Raw genomic sequence first — 23,214 nt, 5'->3', positions numbered from 1 at the left:
CTCATTAATCACATACACCGGTTATCTGAACACATACAGTACTCTGTATTGCGCGTGTGTTGGTCTTGCAGGAGCACAGTTAGCCCGTGTACTTGTTCAAACTGGCTTTGATAGGAGGCCGAGTTGTTGGCAGGGATATGTTGGCTGTGGGTGGGCAGGATTCTGGGTGTGGATGGATGCTTTAGCAGATTTCCTTGCGCTTGGGAAGGGGTCCTGGTAATTAGTATATTTACTTCCTTGGTTGTGCCGCTTTATCATAATGATTATTTATCAACGTCTTACTTATGCAATCTCCGATAGATTCTGATAAACGCGCATCGGGTGTTCGACCATGTGCATCCCGCCAAAATATGAGCATGACAGTCCGCAATCGTTTTCACCCAGCACCCCGTTAGATACAAATCACGAGTTAACCCGAATTGCTTGTTCGCCACCGAGAAAGAGTAACAAGGAAGAGTGTATGGCCGATATATGACCTTAGAAGACAAGCATGGCAATTAGAAAGCCTAACTATCGTACAATCAAGCGCTATTAATGCTAACCATAGTGATGATATGACTTAAAGTTCTCATAAGGTTTGAGCTGTCCCTTGTGTCATACTGAACAAGCCGAATAACACATTTTCTGATAGATGGATAGCAGCCTCGTGGCGATTCTTGGTCCGACATCACAGGTAGAGCTGTCTCTGTTATATATCTCATCTGTTTGCCACGTCGGGTGCTGCTCTTACAGGCGTCCGTCTACAGCAAGTCCTCAAGGGTTGTAACGTTTCCAGACATTAGCTGCACTCGAAAAATCACTCTTCCAACTCGCTCTTTTTCCCAGACTACCTAACCCTATGTCTGCCGTTGTCGAACAATGTATTAATCTAGGGCTTTTCACTGTATTGCTTTATGAATTTAGTATGTGGTATTTTGTTCTTTTACAACAGTAAGGATTTTAAACTCATATTCCCGCAGTTATCACCAAAGACGAGGAGGTAAGGAGCTGTAGATGCAATGAAATACAGATATTGAAAAATTGCACCGTCAGGTTAGGTTCTTCTGGGTAAGCGTCATGCTAGCTATATTTAGGATTTCCCAGCATTCACCTATCACATTCAATAGTCAAATCCAAGGAATGCCAATGGGGTCGCCTTTTTCATTGTATGGGCTTGGCTTATCATTTTGCATTACAAACACATTTAATTATGTGATAGCTCTGCTATGTCGGGCTTATTGGTGGGCTTGCCTTTGTTATAAGTAAGTACTAAGTACACAGATTTATACTCTGTCTACATACAAAAGTGCTATCTAAAAGTGCTACTTAAATAGATACATTTGGAATTTCTGTCAAGATGTGAATACTTATCTATTAATTATGCACTCTAACTTACCTGAAATTTCTAAAGATGTGAGTTTACATGCAAATCTGTGGATTCTAGTTTACTGATTTAGATTAAGGTCAGATTACTGACTGGACCAATCTACTCAGTAGTGAGTGTCTAAGTATCTACTTTGTTATACCTACTCACTTGAAGTCTAGGATGGCTTGTTATTGTATTAATGGAGTGTATGTACTTGATCTTAAACTAGTTCATTCACAGAGGCTTAGTATGATGCAAATATAGATATTATACTCCTTTGAGTCTTGGCTCTCTATCACAATAGTAGGTATTTTTTTACATAGATAACTCTCTCATACTTAATTTAACTAGACAGGATATTGAGTATTTGCCTCAAAAGTCTAATAGGCATAGGCATGGCTGGCTCTCTCTGTATATTGATTCTTTATGAAGTGGAATCTGGTGGTAATTTGTTTAAGGACTCTATCTTTTAATCTTAATACTACACTAATTTTATTCTAGTTAAGCTTATAAAGCCAGGCCTTTTAATGTGTGAGAGTCAGAGAAATTTTCCTCAATTAGTAATACAACTGTAGTATGTTGTGAGGGACAACTGTTCTTACCACATTTCTGACTTTTAACAGGATTATGGTATTAGTATATGGACTTCTTTTGCTTGGTATGGGATTGTACAGGGCATACAAATACTTGAAACTGTTATCTGGGCTCAGAGGTTTCCACCTTGTCAAACTCCTCATCCAAGACCAGGCTAAATATTATGCCTTGTGAGAAAGATTTTTGCATTCATGCACAGTTTTGTTGACCCAAATTATAGCCTTGCCTTCTGCTGTGTTATGCTAATCAGCAGTTCCCTGGTCTCTAAACCAGACGTAGCAAAAGTGTTCAATGCGATTGGAAACCCAATGATTGCATGCATCATCGGATGTCGGATTCTGCTAAATTTGAAAGAAGCAGGAAAGAGAGATACGAATGGTGGGACGCTGGACAGGGTGGGGCCAGCCAGTAATATACAGTTTGCGCAGCGTAGGACCTCTTCGCCGTTGCATGCTTAGTAGAAAGCTGTGTATTCGTTTGAGCAAGTAGCATTCACCAAATACTTTCTGCACTTTATCATGTATTATTCGCTCTGTAATCATTAGAAACTACTTACAGGCTGAGTAGTCATTTTGCCATCCTTGGGAGTTGTGATTGTCTTGAATAATGACAGACTTGTGCAAACTGAATATTGGACCTGGAATATGGTTTACAGCCTGTGATTTTGCTGATTCTTTCTTTCTGTTTTCTGTATTCTAGAGATCAAATACAATAAAATAAAGGCACAAGGAGATATGTTAGGGAACTGTGAAGTGTGAAATGAAAGGGTGTCGGTGTGCTAGATTAGAATGAATGTACAAGCGAACACAGCTACTTTCTCAACTGACTCGAATCATTGATTGCCAGAGAAATGGGCGGCTCAGTACAACAGCGGCAAATGGGCTGCGACGGAGGCTCATGGGCATAGCAAGCATAACAGTACCGGTTATGCTCTCACTGTCCAGTGTCCTTAGGTGATGCTGTGAAAGCAAGAATAGAGAGTACAGTTATATTAATTTTCCTATAGAAAATGCGGAACCACGTGCAGATTTGCACTGTACATTTCAGGCAATTTTTGGCTGTCTTCGAGCACAATCGACATCCATTTCCAGCGAACAAACACCTTCCTCTCCTCCTCTTCCTCTCTCCTACAAAAAGCTCATCTTGTCCTTCTGAAGTTGTTGTGTCTGCTCTTACATTTCGTCTGTCTTCAAAATCAAGCCACTCATGTCGACGTTTGACTCGCTCGTCGCGGACCTCACCCGCGACGCGTATCGTGTACAACCAAAGGACGCCCTCCAATTCTGTGCGAACTGGTTCCAAACACGTCTTGAAGAACAACGTGCACGCACACGCGATGTTTTATCACGTCGTACGTCTGCGGCGGCGCGCGATTTGCCTGCGGAGATGTACATTGATGCGCCGCTGGGCTCAGATGGCGTGACGGGTGTGTCGCCGTTCTCGCCTGCGCATAGGCATTCGTTTCCGTTGCATAGACCGTCTATACCTGCGACGAATAGTCCGTTTGGGACGTTGAATGTTCCTGGGAATGCGTTGTTGTCGAACTCACATGCGCCTCCGCCCCCGCCGACTCTGCAGATTGATCCTGTGTCTCCAGTGTCAGGGTTCTCGCCGTCTTCGTACGATTACCGAGCCCCCACGCCTCATCCGGGTGACTTCTTACAGCCATCTGCGACTATTCTTGCTCGACGCACGTCTGTCAGCGCAGAATCAATCATGGTTGACAGTGATACGAACGAGCCGACGCCAGTGTTTTCCAAGACACCCGAACAACTCGCGCGTATCAAATCATCTATTGCAAAGAACTTTATTTTCCGCGACTTGGATGAAGAACAAGAGACAGGTGTATTGAACGCGATGCAGGAGATCAAGGTGCCAGCGCAGGAAGTTGTTATTCGTCAAGGCGACGAAGGGGAATATTTCTACGTTGTTGAGAGTGGGCTGTTGCACTGCTTTATTAAGCCTGATGCGCTCCCGCCTCCTGCGGTCACTGCACACGATGCGTCGGATAAGTCGGGTAGCGGGGGTGCAGATGATAAGTTTGTCGCGCCTGGATATCACCCGGAGTTTGGACGGAAGGTAGCAGAATGCACGCCTGGCACGTCGTTCGGCGAGCTTGCATTGATGTACGGACATCCGCGTGCTGCGACGGTGTTGTCGATTGAGCCGTCGACGCTTTGGCGCGTGGACCGTATCACGTTCCGGACGATTATTCTCAAGGCCGCGCATAGGCGACGGACTATGTACGAGCACTTCCTTTCGACGGTGCCACTGCTATCATCTTTGTCGCCTGAGGAGAGGAGCAAGATCGCTGACGCGTTGACTTCGAAAGTGTATTTGGATGGTGAGAACGTGGTAAAACAGGGCGATATTGGAGACTCGTTCTTCTTTGTTGAAGAGGGCGAGGCTGTTGTGACAAAGAAGTTGCCTGGCGAGGAGGGCGAACGGGATGTCGGACGCTTGAGGAAAGGCGAATACTTTGGTGGTATGTCATTCTCACTCTAGCATTTTGCCAAGTGCTATTATTCACTGACGAAATGTTATTAATTACTACTTGTAGAACTTGCACTACTTCGCCGCGCTCCTCGCGCAGCAACCGTAAGCGCAGTCCAGCGCACGGATGCATCAGCGCCGAAGTTGAAGGTGGCGGCACTTGACGCTGCCGCGTTTACGCGTCTGCTCGGACCGCTGCGCGAGATTATGGAGCGCAAGGCCGGGGAGAGTTATGGACCGAACTACGGACCGATGCATGGCCGAATGTCGCGCTGAGGATGACAAAGGTGTGGTCTACTAGTGTAGCGATAACTTGTTTTTCTGTTTTTCTATCCGTGCTTGTATTTATCTGGCATGCTTGGCTTTGAAGCTAGATATCACTCTTACTCTTTGTTGTTTCTGTTTTGTCTTTTTGTCTTGTGTGCTGCTTTTTTTGCTGTTGTGCTGTGCGAAATAAAGAGCTTTATTTTGCCGCGAGGAGTGCCTTTCGGGTTCGGCAAAGGAACACGCAAGTGGACGGCTGTGCGTAAGCAGCGTCATCACATTCTGTCACTCACCCATTTCCGCAGTGCAGTGCCGCCATGGCATTCGTTGTCGCAACAAATCCCTCTTCATTCAACTCTCACCATCTACAATCTAATACTCAGTCTACTACTTCCGCAGCCACCCTAAGGCTGAGGAAATTCCTATATCAAAGATATCTCGTGTAGCCTTTCGACGTCTTCGCGCACGACGGTTCTTTCCCATGTCCGCCGACATGATCACTGCTGCTGCTACAGCTGGTAGTTCAACCAATGTCGAGCCTTTGATAAAGGCAAAGATCCTACCGCCGGCTCGTGAAATTCCAGCGACGTTCATGTCGAGTGCACGTAGTTGGTGGGCTACGGGCCAGAAGGAGGGTGCCGCGAGTGAGGAGCGGTTATTAAGGTGTGTGCGCATAATCGAATTACAAGATCTCATGCCTTGACAATGTAATACTAATACTAATAATGACTTCCTTCCGTCTGGGGTGTCAGGATGCTACCATTTTACCAGTCATCGACTTGGCCAAGACAAAATACCGACCTCCCCGTTGTGGGTACTTCCTCGCGAGTGGTGCTCTCTTCGCCGAAACGTTTCCTCAACATGTTTGCCATCACGCCTACCACGCCGTCTTCTTCACCTAGCGTGCCTCCTGCTGTTTTGTTGCATGGTTTCGGAGCTGGTAAGTACCTACCTCCGTTCCCTCATTCCCTCATATTCTTCGTTTTCATGAAAATGAATGAGCACAAAGTTAATGAATGAAATAATCTATTGACTATGTACAGGACTAGGCTTCTACTTCCGCAACTTTCCCGCCCTCGCCACCTGGGTCGCCCGCACCGGCGTACCAGTCTACTCTCTCGACTGGCTCGGCATGGGCCGCTCCGCACGCGTGCCCTTCATAGTTCGCGCAATAAAGCACGATATACCCGGCCGCGTGTCACAGGCAGAGAACTTCTTCCTCGACGCTTTAGAAGAATGGCGTGTCAAGCAGGGACTGGAGAGGATGACACTTGTGGGTCATTCGCTTGGTGCGTACCTCGCTGCGGCGTATGCGGAGAGACACCCTGAGAGGGTTGCGAAACTTGTGCTGTTGAGTCCTGCGGGTGTGCTTGGGGATCCTGAGGCTGAGCAGCCGAGTAGGGAGATTACGGACGATCAGGCGAGTCTTACCGAGGCAAACACCAGCAGTGGTAATAATGGTGATGCTGGAAATGCAACTGGAGGAAGGAAGAAGCATAGATTTAGACGCACGCCAGAGGGTGCGACGAAAGAGCAAGTAAAAGCGGCCCATGCGGAACAGAAGGCGAAGAAGGAGCAGGAGTCGTTGACGCGACGATTCTTTACTTACCTTTGGGAGGATGGATGGAGTCCGTTCCAGGTTGTGAGGAGTTTGACTGTGTTTGGACCAATGCTTGTTGGCAAGGTATGTTACGTTTCTTTAGTCCTGCACTCAGGATACAAGTTGATTGTGAATTTTTGGACTTGGATAGTACTCCTCTCGACGGTTCTCCGGCTTGTCGGAAGAAGAGACACGCAACGTACACGATTACATTCTCAACATCACACTTGCGAAGGGGTCCGGGGAGTATTGCATCTGTTCGTCCTCTTCTTTCCCTTCTTTCTTTCCCCTCATACCTCCGACTAACTAAATCCCAAATAGCGCATATACTCACACCCTTCGCACACGCACGTATGCCTCTTGTCGATAGAGTAGATAAACTCAAGATGCCCGTCCGGTTCGTCTGTACGTATCCATCCTTTCCTTCCTACATCCTTTACTATTCCTCTCTTTGGAGCCGTGGACGTGCATTGACACTATTATCATCATTATCATTATTTTCTTTTTCTGCAGATGGATCACATGACTGGATGGACCCTCTCGGCGGTGAACAATCCGTAGAACGTCTTCACGCAGCAGGGAACCGCGACGCAATAAATTATCTCGTTGAGAAGGCTGGACATCATGGTACGTTGGCATGACTTTCTTCTCTTGTCTCAATTCACAACGGACCTTAACTGATTAATTCATTCTTGCTTTTTCCTTTTTCTTGTACAGTATACTTAGACAACCCCGACTACGTGAACGACCTTCTCCTGAAAGAGCTTTCTTTCGAATAGACGTATGTGTACAGGTTTCAGACACTGGAGATAGATTTTTTTTTTTGCAGACGGGTAGATGGTATACAGCTTGTCTTTTGTTTCGGTTTTGCTTTTATTATGGGACATCCTTAACTTATGGAGGGATGTTTCTCCTCTCCTCTCCTCTCCTCTCCTCTCCTCTCCTCTCATCCTTCTTTTGTCTTTTTGTCTTTTTGGAGAATTCCTGTTCTGTCGTGGGTATAAATACATACATAGAATAATTTTCGTGACCTTGTAATCTAGCTAGTGCTAGTGAACATCCAAGTTACTTCCTTAATAACTTAATGACTTAATAATACCATCCCACCATACCAATCTCTAACAAAACAAAACAAAAAAATAAACCTGCTACTTAGAATCATTCGTCCATATTATGTTTTCAACCAAGGGTATCCAATTTCAATGATGTCTTTTTCTCTTATGCATACAAATCTCCATTCGTTCCTTTCTTTCCTCCTCCTGGCTCCTCCTTCCATAAAATAAAAAAGCAAGGGTTTAAAAGTATCAAACGTTCAAAAAAAGGTGTAAAAAGTAAAATAATGGCTTATCAAAAGTCCACACTGGTGAACAGTGTAAAAGAAAAGACAACTAAAACGAGAGCAAGTAAAGCAAGAGGGTTGGGAGAAGGATGAAAAAGGGTGAGAAGGGTGAAGAGGGAGGGAGGGAAGCAGTTAGTAGATACAGTGAAGTGGGGGAGGGCAGATGAAAGCAAGGGTGTAAAGCAAGGGAGGAAGAGTAAGAAAGTGAATATGAATATGTACCCAATACACCAGGAATCGGGTATGCACAGCGAAACTTGAGAGCAAGGGCAGGCAGTAAGGAAGGGAGTCGTAAGTCGATGGAGAGTGAATAAAGCAAAACAGGTAAAAGAAACGAACGGATTGAAAGGCAGAAGCAGGGATGGGAAGTAGGCTAGACAAGGACGCACGAATTAACTGAAAGCTAAGGAAAAAAACAACTGCTACAAAGAACGAAGAAAAAATAAACGAGGATGAAGGGTGAGGTGGATGGGAAGAGGAAAAAGATGTATGTGGTGGATGTATGATACAGGGTATCCTTTTTCGTGCGTCTGTTAACCCGCCCCTTCTTTATCTTTCCTTGCTTCTTCCATTTCGTTTCCATACCGTCTCGCTTTACGTTTTCCCTACTCCACAAACTGACAACTACTCCCGACCGACAAGGACTACCGCCGGCCGGCCTCGCCGCTCGCTCAAACATTCGCAATCATCAAGTTCCGCGGACCGGCTCCTTGTTGTCCAGGACCCGTCGCGAACGCATAGTCCGCATACGCATCTGAGCCCGACGACGCGCGCACCGGTTGCTGTTGTTGAGCTTGCACATTCGGCATCGGAGCCTGAGCACCTCCGCCGCCATGCTGTTGACCGAACGTCGAGCCAGACCAGTTACTTCCGTTCGTCGCGTTCCGCTGAAGTGCCTGTTGCTGTTGAGTCTGAGACTGGGATGGAGCCATGTATGCCGGTTGTTGGTACGTAGCGTACGGACTCTCGTACGTATATCCTTGCATAAGCGGTGGACCTCGAGCAGGTGGTGCAGGAAGGGGATTGAACGCACCCACCCCCGCAGGGTTCTTTGTTGGCGGAGGTGGGGGTCTCTGATCAATTGTCCCATCACTCAACTGACGCCGATGTCCATACCCCATAAGCGCCTCATCACTCGCCGCCGTCCGTCCCGACGGCGTCCTCGCAAGTTTCTCACCACCACCTCCTACACTACCACCACCAGTACCTAATCCATCCGGGTCAGGATTCGGCCAGAACCCAGCCCCAAAGTTCTCCGCCTCACGTTCCAAGCGATTCTTCCTGCGCCTCCGAATCGCCCATGTACTAACCACCACGAGTAAAATCAGTGCTACGAGTCCCGCTAACGCGAAGATCGTCCCCGATAGTGGTTTATTCTGCAAAAACGACTTTTGTGTGCCTGGTGCAGTCGCAGTTTGCGATTCAGTTGCAGATGCCTGAGGGGCATCTGCGAAAGACGTAACGGTGAAAACTGAGTCACCGGACGTGCTGAGGATTGTCGTTGGTGTCTCGTCCTGCGAGATCGACTGAGGTATTGGTGTTGTTGATTGGGTTTGCGCGGAGGTGGAAGTGCTTACAACTGAAGAAGAGGTCGTCGTTGACGAAGACGAAGATGTTGAAGTGGAAGAAGACGTGGTTGAGCTGGACGTGGTCGAGGACCTGGTCGAGCTACTAGTTGTTGAAGAAGATGATGAAGAGCTGGGTGAATATTTATTGACATCGCTGAGATGATGAAATGATTTGAAAATGAAAAACACGTACCTGGACGACGTGGGAGTCGCACCGATGCTCGTCAAGCCTCCGACTGCACTAGTCAGGCCGTCAACTGCACTGGTCAGGCCACCGACAAGACCACCACCACCATCGTCTGGCGTAGCAGCCGCATTGGCTACAGTAGCGGCCCGGGTGGAGGAAGACGAGTCGTCGCTATCCACAAAGAAAAAGAAAGACACGGGAAATGAGAAATCCGGTTAAAACCAAAGCACGTTTTCGGAGCTACTCACCCATCGGGAAGCACTATTTGCAGCAGACACCGGAAAAGAGAAAGTCAGAATGAGCTCCCTGAGGAAGGAAAGATAAAAGAGATATACGCACAGCCGAGGAGTGCCCGCCTCTGCACGCTCACTTCACGTCTGTAATCCGGAGGAGGGGCCATGATGAATCGCACGTCTCAAGAGGGATTAATAAAGGTATCGATAAAAGAATGTCGGTTCGAGAGTGCCAAGGTAGCACACGAAAATCGTAGAGTGAGGTTAGAAGAGCGTCAATAAGTAACGGAGCGCAGAGGGATGATCTTGGCCTCTGCAAGTAGAGAGGAGAGAGAGAAGAGGAAGAAGGGAGTAGAGAGGGATGAGAAAAGGAGAGGCGTTGGCGACGGGTGCAGCACAGCTGCGACTGGGTCAGTTCCAAGCAAGCGAGCATACGAAAATAAAAGACGCTCCACTCTTATTTCCCATTTCGCCCACGCTTAGGTTTCACATCGCCCACACATGTCCACTCTTGGCAGCTGACGCGGGTCATCAACACCATACATGGATAAATCGCGCGGTGGCCTCGGTGGAGCACTTCCTGTCGCTATGGTCGCTATGGGCACGTGTTCCTTCCGACTCCATTATTCATTTATGAAGATCCCTAGCGAATAAAATAACATAAAACATAAAGAGCCATTTTTATTTTATCCGTCTAAAGAGTACGACTGCGGAGCTGCGTATTTTTCTCTCGTATCTCACTCATGACGACTCATCATCACCCAACTTCCCTCCTCGGTTAGTCTCGTCGCTCTCTCTCCCACTCTTCTGGTCTACTTTCTCATCCAACGGGCCCGTCCTACTAGTAACAACCTCCATCTCCTCCTTCCGAGCGCGCTTCGTCCTTCTGCGTTCGCGTCGCTCAAGCCACCATACAAGCGCAGTCACTCCCAGCGTAGCAATACACGTACAAATCATCGCTATCATACCCTTCTTGAAACGCGGTGCGTCTGAAGCGGCGTAGAATAACAATGGCCACCAGGCGTTAATCACGTTGTTCCACATGCTATTGTTCCCGACCCAAGTAACAATGAGTCCATGAACCAATATGTAGGACCATCATCAGTTGTTAGTATAGCAGTAAGATTAAAGTCATCAATCATCAAACGCAAATAAATGAGTCTTCTCTGTACTCGTTGTAAGAGTAGGAACGGCCTGTACGTACTTCATGGACGCCAAGACAACCGCCCGTTCTTGGTGGTCGTCTGCACAGATTTGGTTTGCCCAGCTGTACAAAACACAATAACAATCACGATTAGGCCCGTTAGAATTGATATCGAAATCGATATGGAATGCGGGGTCAAAACGCTTATTGTAATTGTAACTGTAATTGTTATACTCACGCAAAGGTCGTTGCTTGCCCCGCGTACGAAGCTCCCGAGAGATCTGCAATTCAACCCAATTATAAAAATCAGTTCCCATCGACTTCAACTCTTCAATAGTCACTGTAGATTAAGAAAAGAAATACTGACAGTACGCAAAGAACTTCGCTGCAATCGGCGTACTCCAGACCAATATCAAAATACTCGATACTATGCACGCAATGGACATATACACTAGTACAGGCCATCGTTTACGTGTATAATCCGTCCACGTTGCGCATACGAGTGTGGAAGCTATTGCGAATGCAGTTTGCCCGGACGGGTAATAATCTAAATTTAAAAAATCCGATCCAAGTCAAACTCGATTCTAAAGCAGTTCGAAAGAAACGTACCAATTTGCGCAACACTATACCCCCCAATAGCCTTCAACCACTGTCCCATCAGGTTATTCGACCCAAAGCTCTCCGTCTCTCCCGAAATCGCAAATAACAAACTACACCCGTACCACCTCCACCTACCTAACACACGCCTCGCAAGGTCCCACGAAAGCTTGCCTTTCGAAGTGTCGATATTAATCTCCGCGTCGGACGTGTTTTCGAGACGTGATGATGCGAGGCGTCGTTCCTACGTTGGATTTGATATTCCATGTCAGACTTCAGAAATAGGCGGTGGTAAGTGAAACGAACAAACTCACACGTTCAGAGATGTAAAAGACGTCAGTTGTTGCAGGGACGTTTGGAAAGACCATGAATCCGTAGAGAGCAATTGGAAGAGTAATAACGCCGTCAATAATAAACCTGTAATAATAAAATTATTATTATTTAACGCGCATATATCCAGGATGGTGGTCAGACGTACAGCCATCGCCATCCACTCCTCCCTGCATGACCATTGAGATTCCTGTATGCAAACACGAAATCAATTGAGAAATTGCTGTCCTTGTGCGTAAAATGGATGCGTACTTATACACAGCAGCTTGTAAAACACCAGAAAACCTATTCAACGAATTTTTATTAACACCAAACTTTGAAATGTACGGATTCTGAAATATTCGGAATACGTACAGTGTTCCAACTAGACCCGAACTCGTGAATATTCCAGATCGTTTCCCCAGCTCTGCTGGTTTATACCACCTAGAATACGCATTCACGATTAACAAACGACATGTTTATAACAACGCAATAGCAAGGGCAGACGTACGAGCCAAGAACGTAATGTGTCCCTACGAAAGTCGACGACTCTGCGATTCCTTGCAAGAACCTGATAGCCCATATCTATCAATCAGTCTTCATGAGTCGGACTTGTACGTATGTATAGGAATTTGGATAAATGCGGCATTACTTGCTGGACGGTAGATACAGCACTCGAGCTGAAGGAATCTCATTTTAGTTTGGGTTCAAGAGACTGAATGGACGAATGGATAAGAACGCACCAGAATGTCAATACACCCCAAACGATCTGCATAACTGGAAACCAGATTCGAGGTTGCACGACTTGTAGCATTAAATTATCTGTTCACATTCATTTATTCATTCATCAGCTCGTTGAGTATGAATTTGGGAGAGAGAAAGAGAGGACAAACGCACTCGGTATCATCCCGACGATATATCCACATGTGAAGAATGTGTTTATTTTCTTCGTTGGGTTGTTCAATTCTTGTTTAAAGATGGAGAGCAGGCGTTGAGTTGAATAGACGTACATTGTAGTCTGTCCCGTGCATGTTAAGCTCCTCTTTCATTCCCGATACATATGCGTTTGCGACATTAGATCTATCAAGATCTTCAGAGAAACAACGTAACAATCCAGCGATTATTAATCTTCCGTGCAGCAGTATTAAACTCGAAATGAGTTTGTGCACGTACAATTTGTGAAGTACTGGAATTAAAATCCATGGGATCAGTTATGACTGAACAGAATAGTGGATGCAGTGCAGTATATTGACTGACCATTAAACAGCAATACGACAAAATGAACCAGTCGATCTTGAAGAGCAAGTTCCTCTCCTCCTTCGTTGCGGGTATTTCGCCCCACACGAAATGACGGACACGGTGGAGCAATGGCATGTTATTCTTAATTTAGAAAGTTAATCGTTAAGGAAGCTAGCAGACGAGGGACAAGCCCAACATGAGAGAGGAGAGGAAGAGTGTTATCGGAGTACAAATGGACATGGTTTTGACAGATAGCATTGTTATTCCGTCAAGAAAGGATCAGTGGTGGATACAATTTGTCGGGGTCGGCCCGGGATTGTTCGGCGCGTCCGATCGGCGTTTACGCGCCTCCTCAAATCATGTGCCAATCCCGTTCACTTGCTTTCAACTTTTACCATGGCGGACAACGGCAACAACGATGGCAACAACGACAACGGACCGCCATCTAAGCCAACGGAGAATGAGAATGAACGCCCACCAAATACTCCGCAACCACCCCAATCACCTCCATCAACTCCGTTAAACTCAGAAAATGAAGTTGCAAATACACAACAGCCTCCAGAATCACCTCCTTCCCCTCCCTATACGTCTCCTTCAACACCGCCAAGCTCAGCCTCAGAAGACAGGACCGCACTGATCCATCGTGCACGCGCCTTTCTTGTCTCTCCAGACGTCGTACACGAGGATCCTGCCACAAAACGGCGCTTCTTATCCGAGAAAGGTTTGAGGGTGGATGAAATTGATGGTCTATTGCGCGAGCTAGTGCGTAATTACAACAGATATTTTAATATATTGTTGTTAATTAATCGTGTTTCTTGTCTTTCAATAAAAGCCTCCCCAGCTCCCTCCTGTTCCACCACGCACCTACCCTCAACCTCCTCCTTCAAAACTGCCTTACCTCCTTCTTGGCCTTACGAGGATATTCACGTGGATAACAGGAAGCTCGGCGGTCCTTATATTCATTTATTATGTGCGTTCATCTCCAACATCTTCTCTTAGTTCTTATTTTGACGAATGGGGTTTCGTCCAGAAATTCCTCCTTCCCCGCCTCACACGCTCCGCACTCGCACGACGTGCACTCAAGCAACACCAAGTCGCCCTTCTCAAGCGACTCAACGCGTCTTTAGCAGACCTTAAAGGAACACAAGCGGAGGCGCGCACTGTCCTTCCGTCGCTCCCAACTCCTCTCGAACCAGCAGAGTTCACAGAGATTCACACTCTCGACGAGCTCAAACTAGACGGAGAAGCTCCTATTACCGTTCCAGCGTTTACGCTACTGAGATGCACGATCGAAGGACTCGCGAAGGAGGGTAAGAAGCCGACGAGGGAGGAGCTGTTCTCACTTTTGGAAGAGAGGTATACGTGGTTGAAGTCTGATGAGGGTCTTGCATATCAGGTTCAGCAATTTATTCTATTTACATAGTTATCGTTCGTTCTCCTAACAGACAGTCGCAGGACTCACTCTGGGAAACACTATCAACCAACCCCTCCTTCTCCACCTCCAAAGAAACCGACCGTCTCATCTGGACGTACACTTCTCCCCCTCCCACCCAGCCCCAACCAACACCCCTCCAAGCCTCCCTAACAACCCTCCTCTCCTCCTTCCCTCCTCACTCCCGCAATACACATACTACAACCGAACGAACTCCAACCCAACGCACACTCGAAGCCCTGGCAGACTTCACAGGCTACATAACTACACAAACTTACCAGTTCTCTTCAGGTCTCATGCGTCATGGCTTCTCCTCTTCCTTCTCTTCTTCTTCCACTTCTTTTTCGTCGAGTCCGCTGAGCCCACAACAGGAAGAAGTGAAGAAGGAGATTAGAGCATTGAAGGGACTTGTGTTGAACAGGTGCGTCTCCGTTGCGTTTTCACTTTATCTTGTGGCTGACGTTATTATTTTATTTATTTCTTATAGACGAACGTTCGCGCCAACAGCTGTTAGACCCCCTTCGTATGGATCTGAGGGGCAGTCGTCTTGATTATCCTTCGTCGTTTCTCATCAGCTGCCATGTACATGAATAAGAGAAAGCAATTCATCTCTTTCTCACGTCGTCCGCAGTCGGGTAACTGGAGACAAGTGTACACATTTAATCTTCAAGGCTGACATTAATAAGACTGTCACGCCTACGCGAGAGATGGATATTTGATGTAAAATATATATTTACGTTTATGCTGGTATGATGGTATATGGTTTGGCAGCCACTTGTCATAAAAAAATACGAAAAATAAAATGGGGCAAAAAAGCGGCTGCCTACAAATTGAAAGTTGAAACAGTTGTAATTGTGAAGAAATGTAAACGTAAAACATAGTCGATTTCTTGAAGGTTCGCAATAAAAAAGGCAAACTTGAGGAAGCTGAAAACCAGAAATATTTAAATGCGGGTGTAAGTTCGAATTCCGAAAGAGAGTAAATCTAAAAGGAGCGGCACGAAGCTCACCAGGAGCTTCTGAAGGACTATAAACAGAAGATAGCAAAATTAAATATATGTGTAGTGATACAATAGTTTTGGATATTCCGGGCCCAAAAAAAGGTCCCATGATGAAGTTTGGCAAAGACAAAGCGAAGTTGAGGTCCGCATGCAAAGATGATTGGTTGGTTAGGAGTACAAGTCTGCAGTGAGGTGAAATATATGAGGACAGAAGCGCAAAAGAGAACAAAGCGGCATAAACACATAAACGTCGAACACGGAAGCACAGAAGCTGATCAATCACAACCGTCCAAGAGTGAACTTCGCGGGATCTTCTGTTTAAAGTCATCCACCCATGTTGTCAAATTGGGATTTGTGTACGCTTCGAGATATCTAAGAAATAAATTACGATTGAGTCTGATAACTGAAGAAAAGTAAAACAGAAGACGTACGTGTTGATGTAATCCGCAGTAGGGAAGTCCTCAGGATCACACCCTATGTTCTTCTGACCCTTCTTCTGATAGACCCGAACATAATCTACAAGCATCGTAGAAGGGAATGGAAGGTGTTCCAAATCAACCGTCGCGAAGTTGGTCGACATACCGAACTGCATAATGATGTACTAAAGCGGGAATCGGGTTAGGGTCTTGAGATACCAGTTATCCAGCCCGACTTACCATAGGCTCTTGCGGAATGGGCCGAGCGCTAATATTCACGCGTTCATCTGCGGCAAAACCGGCCGCCATCGCAGTCCATGTAACCTTGTTATCCGAGATCCAGGTGATGTAAGCATTGTCAAATCCAGGTTGGTACTCAAACCCGTATATGGAGAAACAGGAAGTCTCGTTTGTGTAGCATCCTTGATTCGTGTTCGTGACAACAGAGGACGCTTGCTCTGTAAGGTAAATAAAAGAAGAATTTATTTTTAATTTAACTAAACTTGGATCAGAATTCAAAAAATACTTACGGAATGCACCACCAGTATACGTGTTTAACTCAGAAATGCTCGGATTTGCGATGATCAAATTATCCGACGTGTTGAACCACTCATACCTGCAAATAAAATCAGAAATTTCCCGGTGCAGTTAAGCTGATCGAGAACGAACGCGTAGTTAAACGGAGCCCACTGGGCACTTTGACTGACTTGTCCCACATTGTTTGTAATTTGCGCTTCGAATATATCGATTTCAGGTGCAGAGCGCCCAACATATGTTCCATCCGAATGCATAGGGCCAGGATGACTTTCACCAGGACAAGTGCAGCGAGACAGTCTTTGACCAGGTAGGAAGGAAAGTGCGCCATTTGCCGACGGGTCGCCGTCGACCGTAGCAAGAGTTGGTTGCCCATTGATTGTCTGATTGGGGGCTGTACCCACATCGCAGGCGTCATATGTGTACGGCCACATACCCTCCAAAGAAGCACCGTAACCCGCTCTGCCAAGATTACCCATAGTCCATCTAGGAATTAAATTAAGCTCAGTTTCCAATCGTCCAGATATGATTCCTCCTCAAGGGCTTACACTGAAGGCCAGAAGCCACTTAAAATTACAATGAGTATCATAATGTAGGCCGTTCAAATCAACGGAACTTACGTGACGTCGGTCAATCCAGGTAAAGAAACGTTAACCTCGATGTAACCCCCAGTGAAGCAGAACTTGTTCCATGAGGTCATATGTCCACTTTGATAGTTGAGATCGTGCGTATTCTTTTGGGACATCGTAATTTGCAATGCCTAAGTGGCGGATCGGGTTATTATTCAATTTGTTGTACTTCCAGGAATCCGATGCGGTAATCACTCACTCCATTAACGGTAGTTACTGCCGCGGGATCATACCTTTTCAAAACCAACGATCAATGAAAACGCTATGATCCCATTTGCCAATCTCGACTCACCACTCCATGTCATTAGTGGACCAGTAATGCATGTCTGCGGCTTCCCAATACGGATCATCACCAGGATAAAACGAGCGACCTTCCGTATTGAACTCATCGGAGAATACTAGCTCCATCTCGGTATTATCCCACCAGCTGGTCTAAAAATGGAAATTCCAGAAATTAGCACCGGATATTCATAAGTAGCCAAGAAGCGTGATGGAAAGTTTATTGCGGGAAAGCGGACCCTACCTTTGTATATGCCTCCTTCGGTGTGTCAATATCAATAAGTGCAAAATTTCCCATAGTAGAAATCTATGCGCAAGGAATAATTCACATGTGGCACAGGAGATTCCATGATGGAACATACCTGTCCCGATGCGTTTATCCCTCCGATGTTGAACCCACCGAGCTTGGACAAGGGTGAACTCGTAAAATGCGAAATAATCGGGTATCCGGCGCTGGATTGGGCCCGTTCAGCGCGCTAGTGGCTGAAAAAGAAAATGGAATAGCTTACAAGAGACCGACAAGAGCGACTAGCAAAACTACGAGGCAGCCAACGTTCTCAATACCACGCCATGTAAAGATTTGCTTGTCAGCTTTCAGCTTTGATCGATTCTCCGGAGTATGCAGGTAATCGTCCTCCTCAACGAGATCCGGAGAAAGATTGGCACCCCATTGATTTGGATCCGCAGCGAAAGAATACTAGATAAATGAAAAAAAGAGTGGCATAGAGAATTTAGTACTGTATTATAAAGACAATAGAACGGACCTTACCTTGTCAGAAACATGGGACATCGAATTCACGGACTTGCGGTCTCCATAAGGACTGTCATACTACAGAGTGATAGCGGGATTAGGTAACTAAGCGGATCGACTTGAAAAAATAAGCAGAAATACGCACAAAATTATGTGCATCCAGGAGACTCTTTTCACTGCCCGCCGAGCGCCTGGCTATTGACGAGGCTGAGTCCATAAATACATTGGTAGGACCGCGGCTATTTCGACGAGGGATTGGACTAGAGGAAGTGCTCGTCGTTGGGGAGTCCTGGGAGGAAAAGGATCCGGTGGCTTCCTGGCTGCGCAGGTAGGCGTCTGAGGGCGTCCTGTGCATCTTGGGGATGCTGCGAACGGTAAGGACAGTGGGTGGAGGATATAAGGAAAAGAGGGGAAGGGGGGAGTGAGCTGGCTGTTGTTGATGTAACTGGGAAACAAAAGAAAAGGGGGCGCAGCAACCGTGCGATAAAGGCGGTTGCGATTTCGGTGACGTTCCGAACATATTATTATTTTAGCTCCGTCACCCTACTTATAATTAGAACAAGGGACATTTATGCACGTTATGTAATCATTGATTTACCGCGTCTCGCTAGCATGGGATCGACATCCACCTGTCTAGATCTGTCCAGAGTCTAGCCCTTGCCAGCGAACATTGAACAGCCACGCGTGCCGTTTGCTTTAACGTCGACTGCAGTTGAACGTACTTGAGCAACTTCAGCATGTAATTATCAAAGGTACACTGCAACTCAATGTGGGAACCAGGAAACCCATATCCTATCTACCGCTCCACATGGTTTTATTTTCCGTTGTGAAAAAATTCATCCGCAAATCACCGTGAGATCAGATCACAGCAATTTGACCCGACCAATCACCATCTCCTCCCCCCTTTGACCTTGATTCGGATGGAGATGCAATTACATCTGGTTCTTGCTAGATGAACACGTCGAACCAAAAAGAATTGGATGCAGCAGCGATTGCATCTGTGAAGAGAGATGCTTCTTTATGCAATTATCCCGTACACCCGACACCGATGAAACGGACGAGAAGCACGTTTGATGACGTTCGCCTTGACATCACTTGAACGATTGAACGCTCATCGCTTCGCGATGCGTTTCATTGATCTTTAAGAATAATGATATTCGGTCCCTACCCGTTACAATGTCTACAAAATGGGTGAGTACGAAGATATGGAAAAGCTCTAATCTGTATGACGTTCAGGTATGGTCAATCTAAGAATTTACGGGGCACACAGCAATGGCGCCCTTCCGAATCGGACGAAGGACACGAAGTAGCACTGGGCAGCCGTTCAGTGAGAATTATCGGCGAGAACAGCTCAAGGTCAGAGGAGCTAGTCACAACCTGTGACAAGCTTATTTTTCGGCACCCGCTGCTTGTAATCATCTACCCAAGTTGTCAAATTAGGGTTTGTATATGCTTCAATATACCTGAGCGAAGACTCAAATCAGAATCTGTAGAACGAGGGAAATGAAACGCAGAGAACGCACGTATTGATATAATCCGCAGTCGGAAAGCCCCTAGGATCACACCCGATATTCTCCTGACCCTTCTTCTGATAGATGCGGATATAATCGACCAACATCGCCGAAGGAAAAGGAAGCTTGTCCAGCTCAACAGTCTGAAAGTTCTTCGACATGCCAAACTGCATAATCACATACTACAGCCGGAAGCCGGTTACTAAACACCATGGGAATCTAAGTGGATCGGTTGACATACCATGGGCTCCTGAGAGACGGGCCGGGAGCTTATGTTCACGCGGGGGTCTGCCGCCAAGCCGGCTCCTTTCAGAGCCCATGATGCCTTATTATCCGCGATCCAGGTGATGTATGAGTTGTCAATATCGAAACCCGGCTTGTATTCGAATCCGAATACTGAGAAACATCCGGCCTCGCCCGTATAGCAGTTCTGGTTCGTCTTCGTCAGAACAGATGTCGCTTGTTCTGTGAGAAATAATATAATAATCTACTCTCGGCGTGTTCAATTCGGAATAGTAAAGGACGTACGATGAATGCCGCCTCTGTATGCGTTCAGGTATGAAAGCGTCTTATTTGGGATGCTCAGATTTTCAGACGTATTGTACCATTCATAACTGTGTACTAAATCAATATCAACGAAATTAACGCGAAATTAGGTGAGAACGACGAACGAATAGCCAAATGGAGCCCATTGCGAGCTTTGACTGACTTGTCCGACTCTTTTGTCCACCAATGCTTCGAACACGTCAATTTCGGGTGCGCCACGTCCTACGTACGTTCCATCTTTATGCACAGGACCAGGATGACTCTCCCCAGGACATGTACAGCGAGAAAGCCTCTGCCCAACCAGATAAGAAAGTGCACCGTGATGATAGGGGTCCCCATGTATTGTGGCGAGATGCGGTTGCCCGTTGATTGTCTGATTCGGAGCCGTTCCAACGTCGCACGAATCATAAGAGTAAGGCCATGTGCCGTCCACAGTTGCACCGTATCCTGCTCGGCCAAGATTACCCATAGTCCAACTGTATATAGACGAAATGAAGTAAGTAATACTTCGGACGACGTCAGATGACTGCAAAAAGTGAGTTACATCGATGGCCAGAAACCTCTGAAAAGACATGAGTGAATATATTCAGAAATTAATACACGAAATGACGTACGTAACATCAGTAACTCCAGGTAGAGATACATTGACTTCAATATAACCACCCGTAAAGCAGAATTTGTTCCACGTTGATAGTTGAGCACTTTGATACTTGAGGTTGTGTGTGTCCTTCCTGGACATGGTGATTTGTAAATACTATCGAATGCATGTGGAATTAGGATAGAAGTAAGTCTAACAGTGTGAGCCTGCTTACGCCATTTGCAGTTGTGACTGCAGCAGGGTCATACCTGCACGAAATAGCGTAATTAAGCAATGTAATCGACAGCACTCGGGACGGAAAGCTTACCACTCCATATCATTTGTTGACCAGTAATGCATATCAGAAGCCTCCCAATACGGATCATCGCCGGGATAGAATGTGCGTCCGTCTGTGTTGAACTCATCGGAGAAGACCAGCTCCATGTCGGTGCCATCATTCCAACTTTTCTAAATATCAGAGAGGATTAAAACTATTCCTCGACCCCCAGCACAAGCTTGTTGATAAGAAATGTCCGGACCTTTTCATATGCTTCTATTGGAGTGTCCTCGTCGATTAGCCTGTAATTGCCGAAGAAAGGTACCTACATAAGAGTACATGTAAGGAATCACGATTTCGCAGCAGGTTCATATCGGAAACACACTTGACCAGATGCATTTATCCCGCCGATGCCAAATCCACCAAGTTTTGACAAAGGATGTTTTGCGTAATGGATGGCAATCGGAAGTCCGGCACTGATGATCCACAAATCCGTGAGCACAATAGATATAAGCGAGAGTCGACAGCTTACAACAGGCCAACCAGTATAGTGGTAAGGAGGACTAAGCCGCCAATGTTCTGAAAGCCGCGACGAGAAACAGTAAATAATGCATCGTCATTTTTCTTGTCGGGTACGTCAGGGTCGTGCAAATCGTCATCATCCTCGGCCACGTCAGGAGATATATTGGTACCCCATTTACTAGGGTCTGCAGAGAACAAATACTGTACAGATGAAGCCTGCAAGGCTCGAAATGGCTGATAAATACGAATTAGAGCTGCCTTCGCAAAGATAGAAAGCAGAGTCAATAAAGTAAGGTAGGAATACACGTACCCCATCGGCCTTGCGCAATAGAGAAGATAGCAACTTGCTCTCGCCAATGATAGTGTCCTTCTAAGGCAACAGCAAAAGCATTACTAGGGCCTGACGACCTGTCTTCACGTAGAACAAGTGACCTACAAAGCACAGAGTATCAGGGAGACTCTTTTCGCTGCATAAAGAGCGTCCCGGTATTGATGTAGACGATTCCGCGAGCGCAGGAAGAGAGCTTGTACTGGTCTGCCGAGAAAGAGGAGGCGAATCGAAACTAGTCGTTGAAGAGTCCTGAAACGTGACATATTTTTCTGGTTGTCTGTCGCGTAGCTGGGAATTTAAGACCGTACGCAGCATCTGTGACATAATGCGAAAGTAAAGTGTTTGGTGAAGGAGAAGAAAAGCGAGAATGAGAATGCGAAATCTTTCTGTTGCTTATGTGCAGTATCGGCCGGAAGTAGCGGCGCCGGTAAACACGGTGTCAAAGAGTAATAAAATGAATCGTGCCCGGCCTCTGCTGTTCAAACTAAGATGTGCGGAATCGCAATCCATATGGTTTTTTGCTTTGAGGAAGTCACCCACATGGTATGTATTCCTCGGATAGATTGCGGGCCAAACCCGGCCTTTGAAGTTTCTACGTGTATTAAGCGAAGTTAGAAGAGAACTCTTTCGAAGACAAGAAGTCCGAAACCATGCTACGCGGGAGAAGTACTAAAAGTCTGTCTATCTACTCTCATATCATATACAACTGCTCACCTAGAGGGCTTCATATTCTATAGAATATAGCGCTATGCTGTATTTCCCTGCAATTGTCGGCGAGAAGCGCTGCAGAGCAAGTACAGTTTGAGATCCCAGGGTATGTTCTCAGAGTTTCGTCGCACATCCAGTGCCTCCGGAAGCCTAGACATATGGTTATTGCGCCTTGCGCCTGTTAGCGAAATAAACTGGAGATAGAGTCGTCTTGACGTTCCAATAACGAAGTTGACAGGACCGGTAAACGAGTAACTCTAGAACACAGGAGGACAGAACATCGCGAGTGTCGATCGCAAAGGGGATATGACGTCTCGCATTGGTAGCCAATATTTGACATCATAATAAAAATAAGTATCTGCTCTCTGTCGTGGTTTCTGCAGACAGTAGAGATGAAATGAAGCGGAAAGATAGAGTAGATGTTATCACGTGATCTGCGTGCCGATTCTCCCGAGGCAAAAGAATCCGTTATCAAAGATTTCTATATCTACGACACTACGACTGTTGCGACATGTAATTGTAAAGAACATCACGGCTTGCATCGATGACAAACATTTCACAGCTCACGTCGCTGTTCTTTTACTTTGAACATCAAAAGGAAAGGTGAATTGATAAGAAAACCTAATTAGGACGTAACTTGCGGTTGCCTATGGCCAGGCTCATACATCCACTTTGCAGTCTGTGGCGAATTCTCCGTATATTCTAGTTTCTCGCCACACTCACCCTTTGCTACAAAAACTCTCATTTTATTAGGGGTGCCGTTGGATTGTGTCTGCTTTCAAGGCGTGC

General features: G+C 46.3%; 8 protein-coding genes across 8 annotated transcripts; 4 read left to right on the top strand and 4 right to left on the bottom strand.

Moving 5' to 3' along the window:
• Positions 1-838: 838 nt before the first annotated feature.
• On the top strand, positions 839-2,397 carry FOMMEDRAFT_29733 (uncharacterized protein; the record flags this gene model as incomplete). Its single annotated transcript, XM_007268152.1, has 12 exons — positions 839-860; positions 904-930; positions 960-979; positions 1,033-1,047; positions 1,107-1,145; positions 1,199-1,241; positions 1,391-1,392; positions 1,448-1,475; positions 1,525-1,551; positions 1,697-1,789; positions 1,847-1,919; positions 2,160-2,397. The coding sequence occupies 12 exons, from the start codon at positions 839-841 to the stop codon at positions 2,395-2,397; spliced, it is 627 nt and encodes a 208-aa protein (XP_007268214.1).
• Positions 2,398-2,924: 527 nt separating this feature from the next.
• Positions 2,925-4,854, top strand: FOMMEDRAFT_141700 (camp-dependent protein kinase regulatory subunit). The gene is made up of 2 exons (XM_007268151.1): positions 2,925-4,424; positions 4,500-4,854. Exons 1-2 carry the CDS (start codon positions 3,146-3,148, stop codon positions 4,706-4,708), a joined length of 1,488 nt encoding a protein of 495 aa, XP_007268213.1. The 5' UTR covers positions 2,925-3,145; the 3' UTR covers positions 4,709-4,854.
• A 335-nt stretch (positions 4,855-5,189) lies between these two features.
• FOMMEDRAFT_88528 (alpha/beta-hydrolase) lies at positions 5,190-7,075 on the top strand (the record flags this gene model as incomplete). The annotated part of the gene is made up of 8 exons (XM_007268150.1): positions 5,190-5,359; positions 5,449-5,636; positions 5,740-6,120; positions 6,214-6,380; positions 6,448-6,553; positions 6,618-6,701; positions 6,810-6,923; positions 7,014-7,075. The coding sequence occupies 8 exons, from the start codon at positions 5,190-5,192 to the stop codon at positions 7,073-7,075; spliced, it is 1,272 nt and encodes a 423-aa protein (XP_007268212.1).
• Positions 7,076-8,306: 1,231 nt separating this feature from the next.
• Positions 8,307-9,790, bottom strand: FOMMEDRAFT_158051 (uncharacterized protein; the record flags this gene model as incomplete). The annotated part of the gene is made up of 4 exons (XM_007268149.1): positions 8,307-9,333; positions 9,397-9,561; positions 9,639-9,651; positions 9,730-9,790. 4 exons carry the CDS (start codon positions 9,788-9,790, stop codon positions 8,307-8,309), a joined length of 1,266 nt encoding a protein of 421 aa, XP_007268211.1.
• Positions 9,791-10,285: 495 nt separating this feature from the next.
• Positions 10,286-13,092, bottom strand: FOMMEDRAFT_110363 (MFS general substrate transporter). The gene is made up of 16 exons (XM_007268148.1): positions 12,931-13,092; positions 12,847-12,859; positions 12,684-12,763; positions 12,571-12,619; positions 12,417-12,495; positions 12,326-12,353; positions 12,185-12,258; positions 12,049-12,117; positions 11,947-11,979; positions 11,843-11,884; positions 11,679-11,781; positions 11,377-11,608; positions 11,135-11,314; positions 11,006-11,048; positions 10,828-10,890; positions 10,286-10,668 (listed from the first exon to the last, which is right to left on the bottom strand). Exons 1-16 carry the CDS (start codon positions 13,045-13,047, stop codon positions 10,365-10,367), a joined length of 1,509 nt encoding a protein of 502 aa, XP_007268210.1. The 5' UTR covers positions 13,048-13,092; the 3' UTR covers positions 10,286-10,364.
• A 216-nt stretch (positions 13,093-13,308) lies between these two features.
• FOMMEDRAFT_147624 (uncharacterized protein) lies at positions 13,309-14,532 on the top strand (the record flags this gene model as incomplete). The annotated part of the gene is made up of 4 exons (XM_007268147.1): positions 13,309-13,674; positions 13,745-13,882; positions 13,943-14,308; positions 14,368-14,532. Coding segments are annotated over 4 exons (1,035 nt in total), but the record flags the coding sequence as incomplete, so codon positions are not given.
• A 60-nt stretch (positions 14,533-14,592) lies between these two features.
• On the bottom strand, positions 14,593-18,473 carry FOMMEDRAFT_21392 (beta-glucan synthesis-associated; the record flags this gene model as incomplete). The annotated part of the gene is made up of 16 exons (XM_007268146.1): positions 14,593-14,763; positions 14,830-15,716; positions 15,776-15,945; positions 16,001-16,218; positions 16,291-16,376; positions 16,430-16,780; positions 16,843-16,860; positions 16,915-17,054; positions 17,123-17,156; positions 17,216-17,355; positions 17,447-17,509; positions 17,565-17,655; positions 17,712-17,899; positions 17,972-18,031; positions 18,099-18,379; positions 18,431-18,473. 15 exons carry the CDS (start codon positions 18,471-18,473, stop codon positions 15,620-15,622), a joined length of 1,980 nt encoding a protein of 659 aa, XP_007268208.1. The 3' UTR covers positions 14,593-14,763; positions 14,830-15,619.
• A 621-nt stretch (positions 18,474-19,094) lies between these two features.
• On the bottom strand, positions 19,095-22,041 carry FOMMEDRAFT_169152 (beta-glucan synthesis-associated; the record flags this gene model as incomplete). Its single annotated transcript, XM_007268145.1, has 14 exons — positions 19,095-19,416; positions 19,477-19,646; positions 19,706-19,929; positions 19,993-20,078; positions 20,136-20,486; positions 20,555-20,572; positions 20,625-20,764; positions 20,823-20,856; positions 20,916-21,055; positions 21,127-21,189; positions 21,250-21,340; positions 21,397-21,620; positions 21,697-21,756; positions 21,823-22,041. The coding sequence occupies 14 exons, from the start codon at positions 22,039-22,041 to the stop codon at positions 19,320-19,322; spliced, it is 1,917 nt and encodes a 638-aa protein (XP_007268207.1). The 3' UTR covers positions 19,095-19,319.
• Between the last annotated feature and the right edge of the window lie 1,173 nt (positions 22,042-23,214).

Source organism: Fomitiporia mediterranea (assembly GCF_000271605.1).
Source record: "Fomitiporia mediterranea MF3/22 unplaced genomic scaffold FOMMEscaffold_8, whole genome shotgun sequence".
Classification (NCBI taxonomy): domain Eukaryota; kingdom Fungi; phylum Basidiomycota; class Agaricomycetes; order Hymenochaetales; family Hymenochaetaceae; genus Fomitiporia; species Fomitiporia mediterranea.
Note: the sequence above shows the minus strand (reverse complement) of the source record. Positions and strands in the feature narration are given on the sequence as shown.

Coding starts and splice junctions, on each gene's coding strand:
- FOMMEDRAFT_141700 (XM_007268151.1), top strand. CDS start 3,146: ATGTCGACGTTTGACTCGCTCGTCGCGGACCTCACCCGCGACGCGTAT. Junction 4,425..4,499: donor GAAAGGCGAATACTTTGGTG/GTATGTCATTCT, acceptor TACTACTTGTAG/AACTTGCACTACTTCGCCGC.
- FOMMEDRAFT_110363 (XM_007268148.1), bottom strand. CDS start 13,047: ATGCCATTGCTCCACCGTGTCCGTCATTTCGTGTGGGGCGAAATACCC. Junction 12,354..12,416: donor TGGGGTGTATTGACATTCTG/GTGCGTTCTTAT, acceptor AGATTCCTTCAG/CTCGAGTGCTGTATCTACCG. Junction 11,315..11,376: donor GTATAGTGTTGCGCAAATTG/GTACGTTTCTTT, acceptor TTTTAAATTTAG/ATTATTACCCGTCCGGGCAA.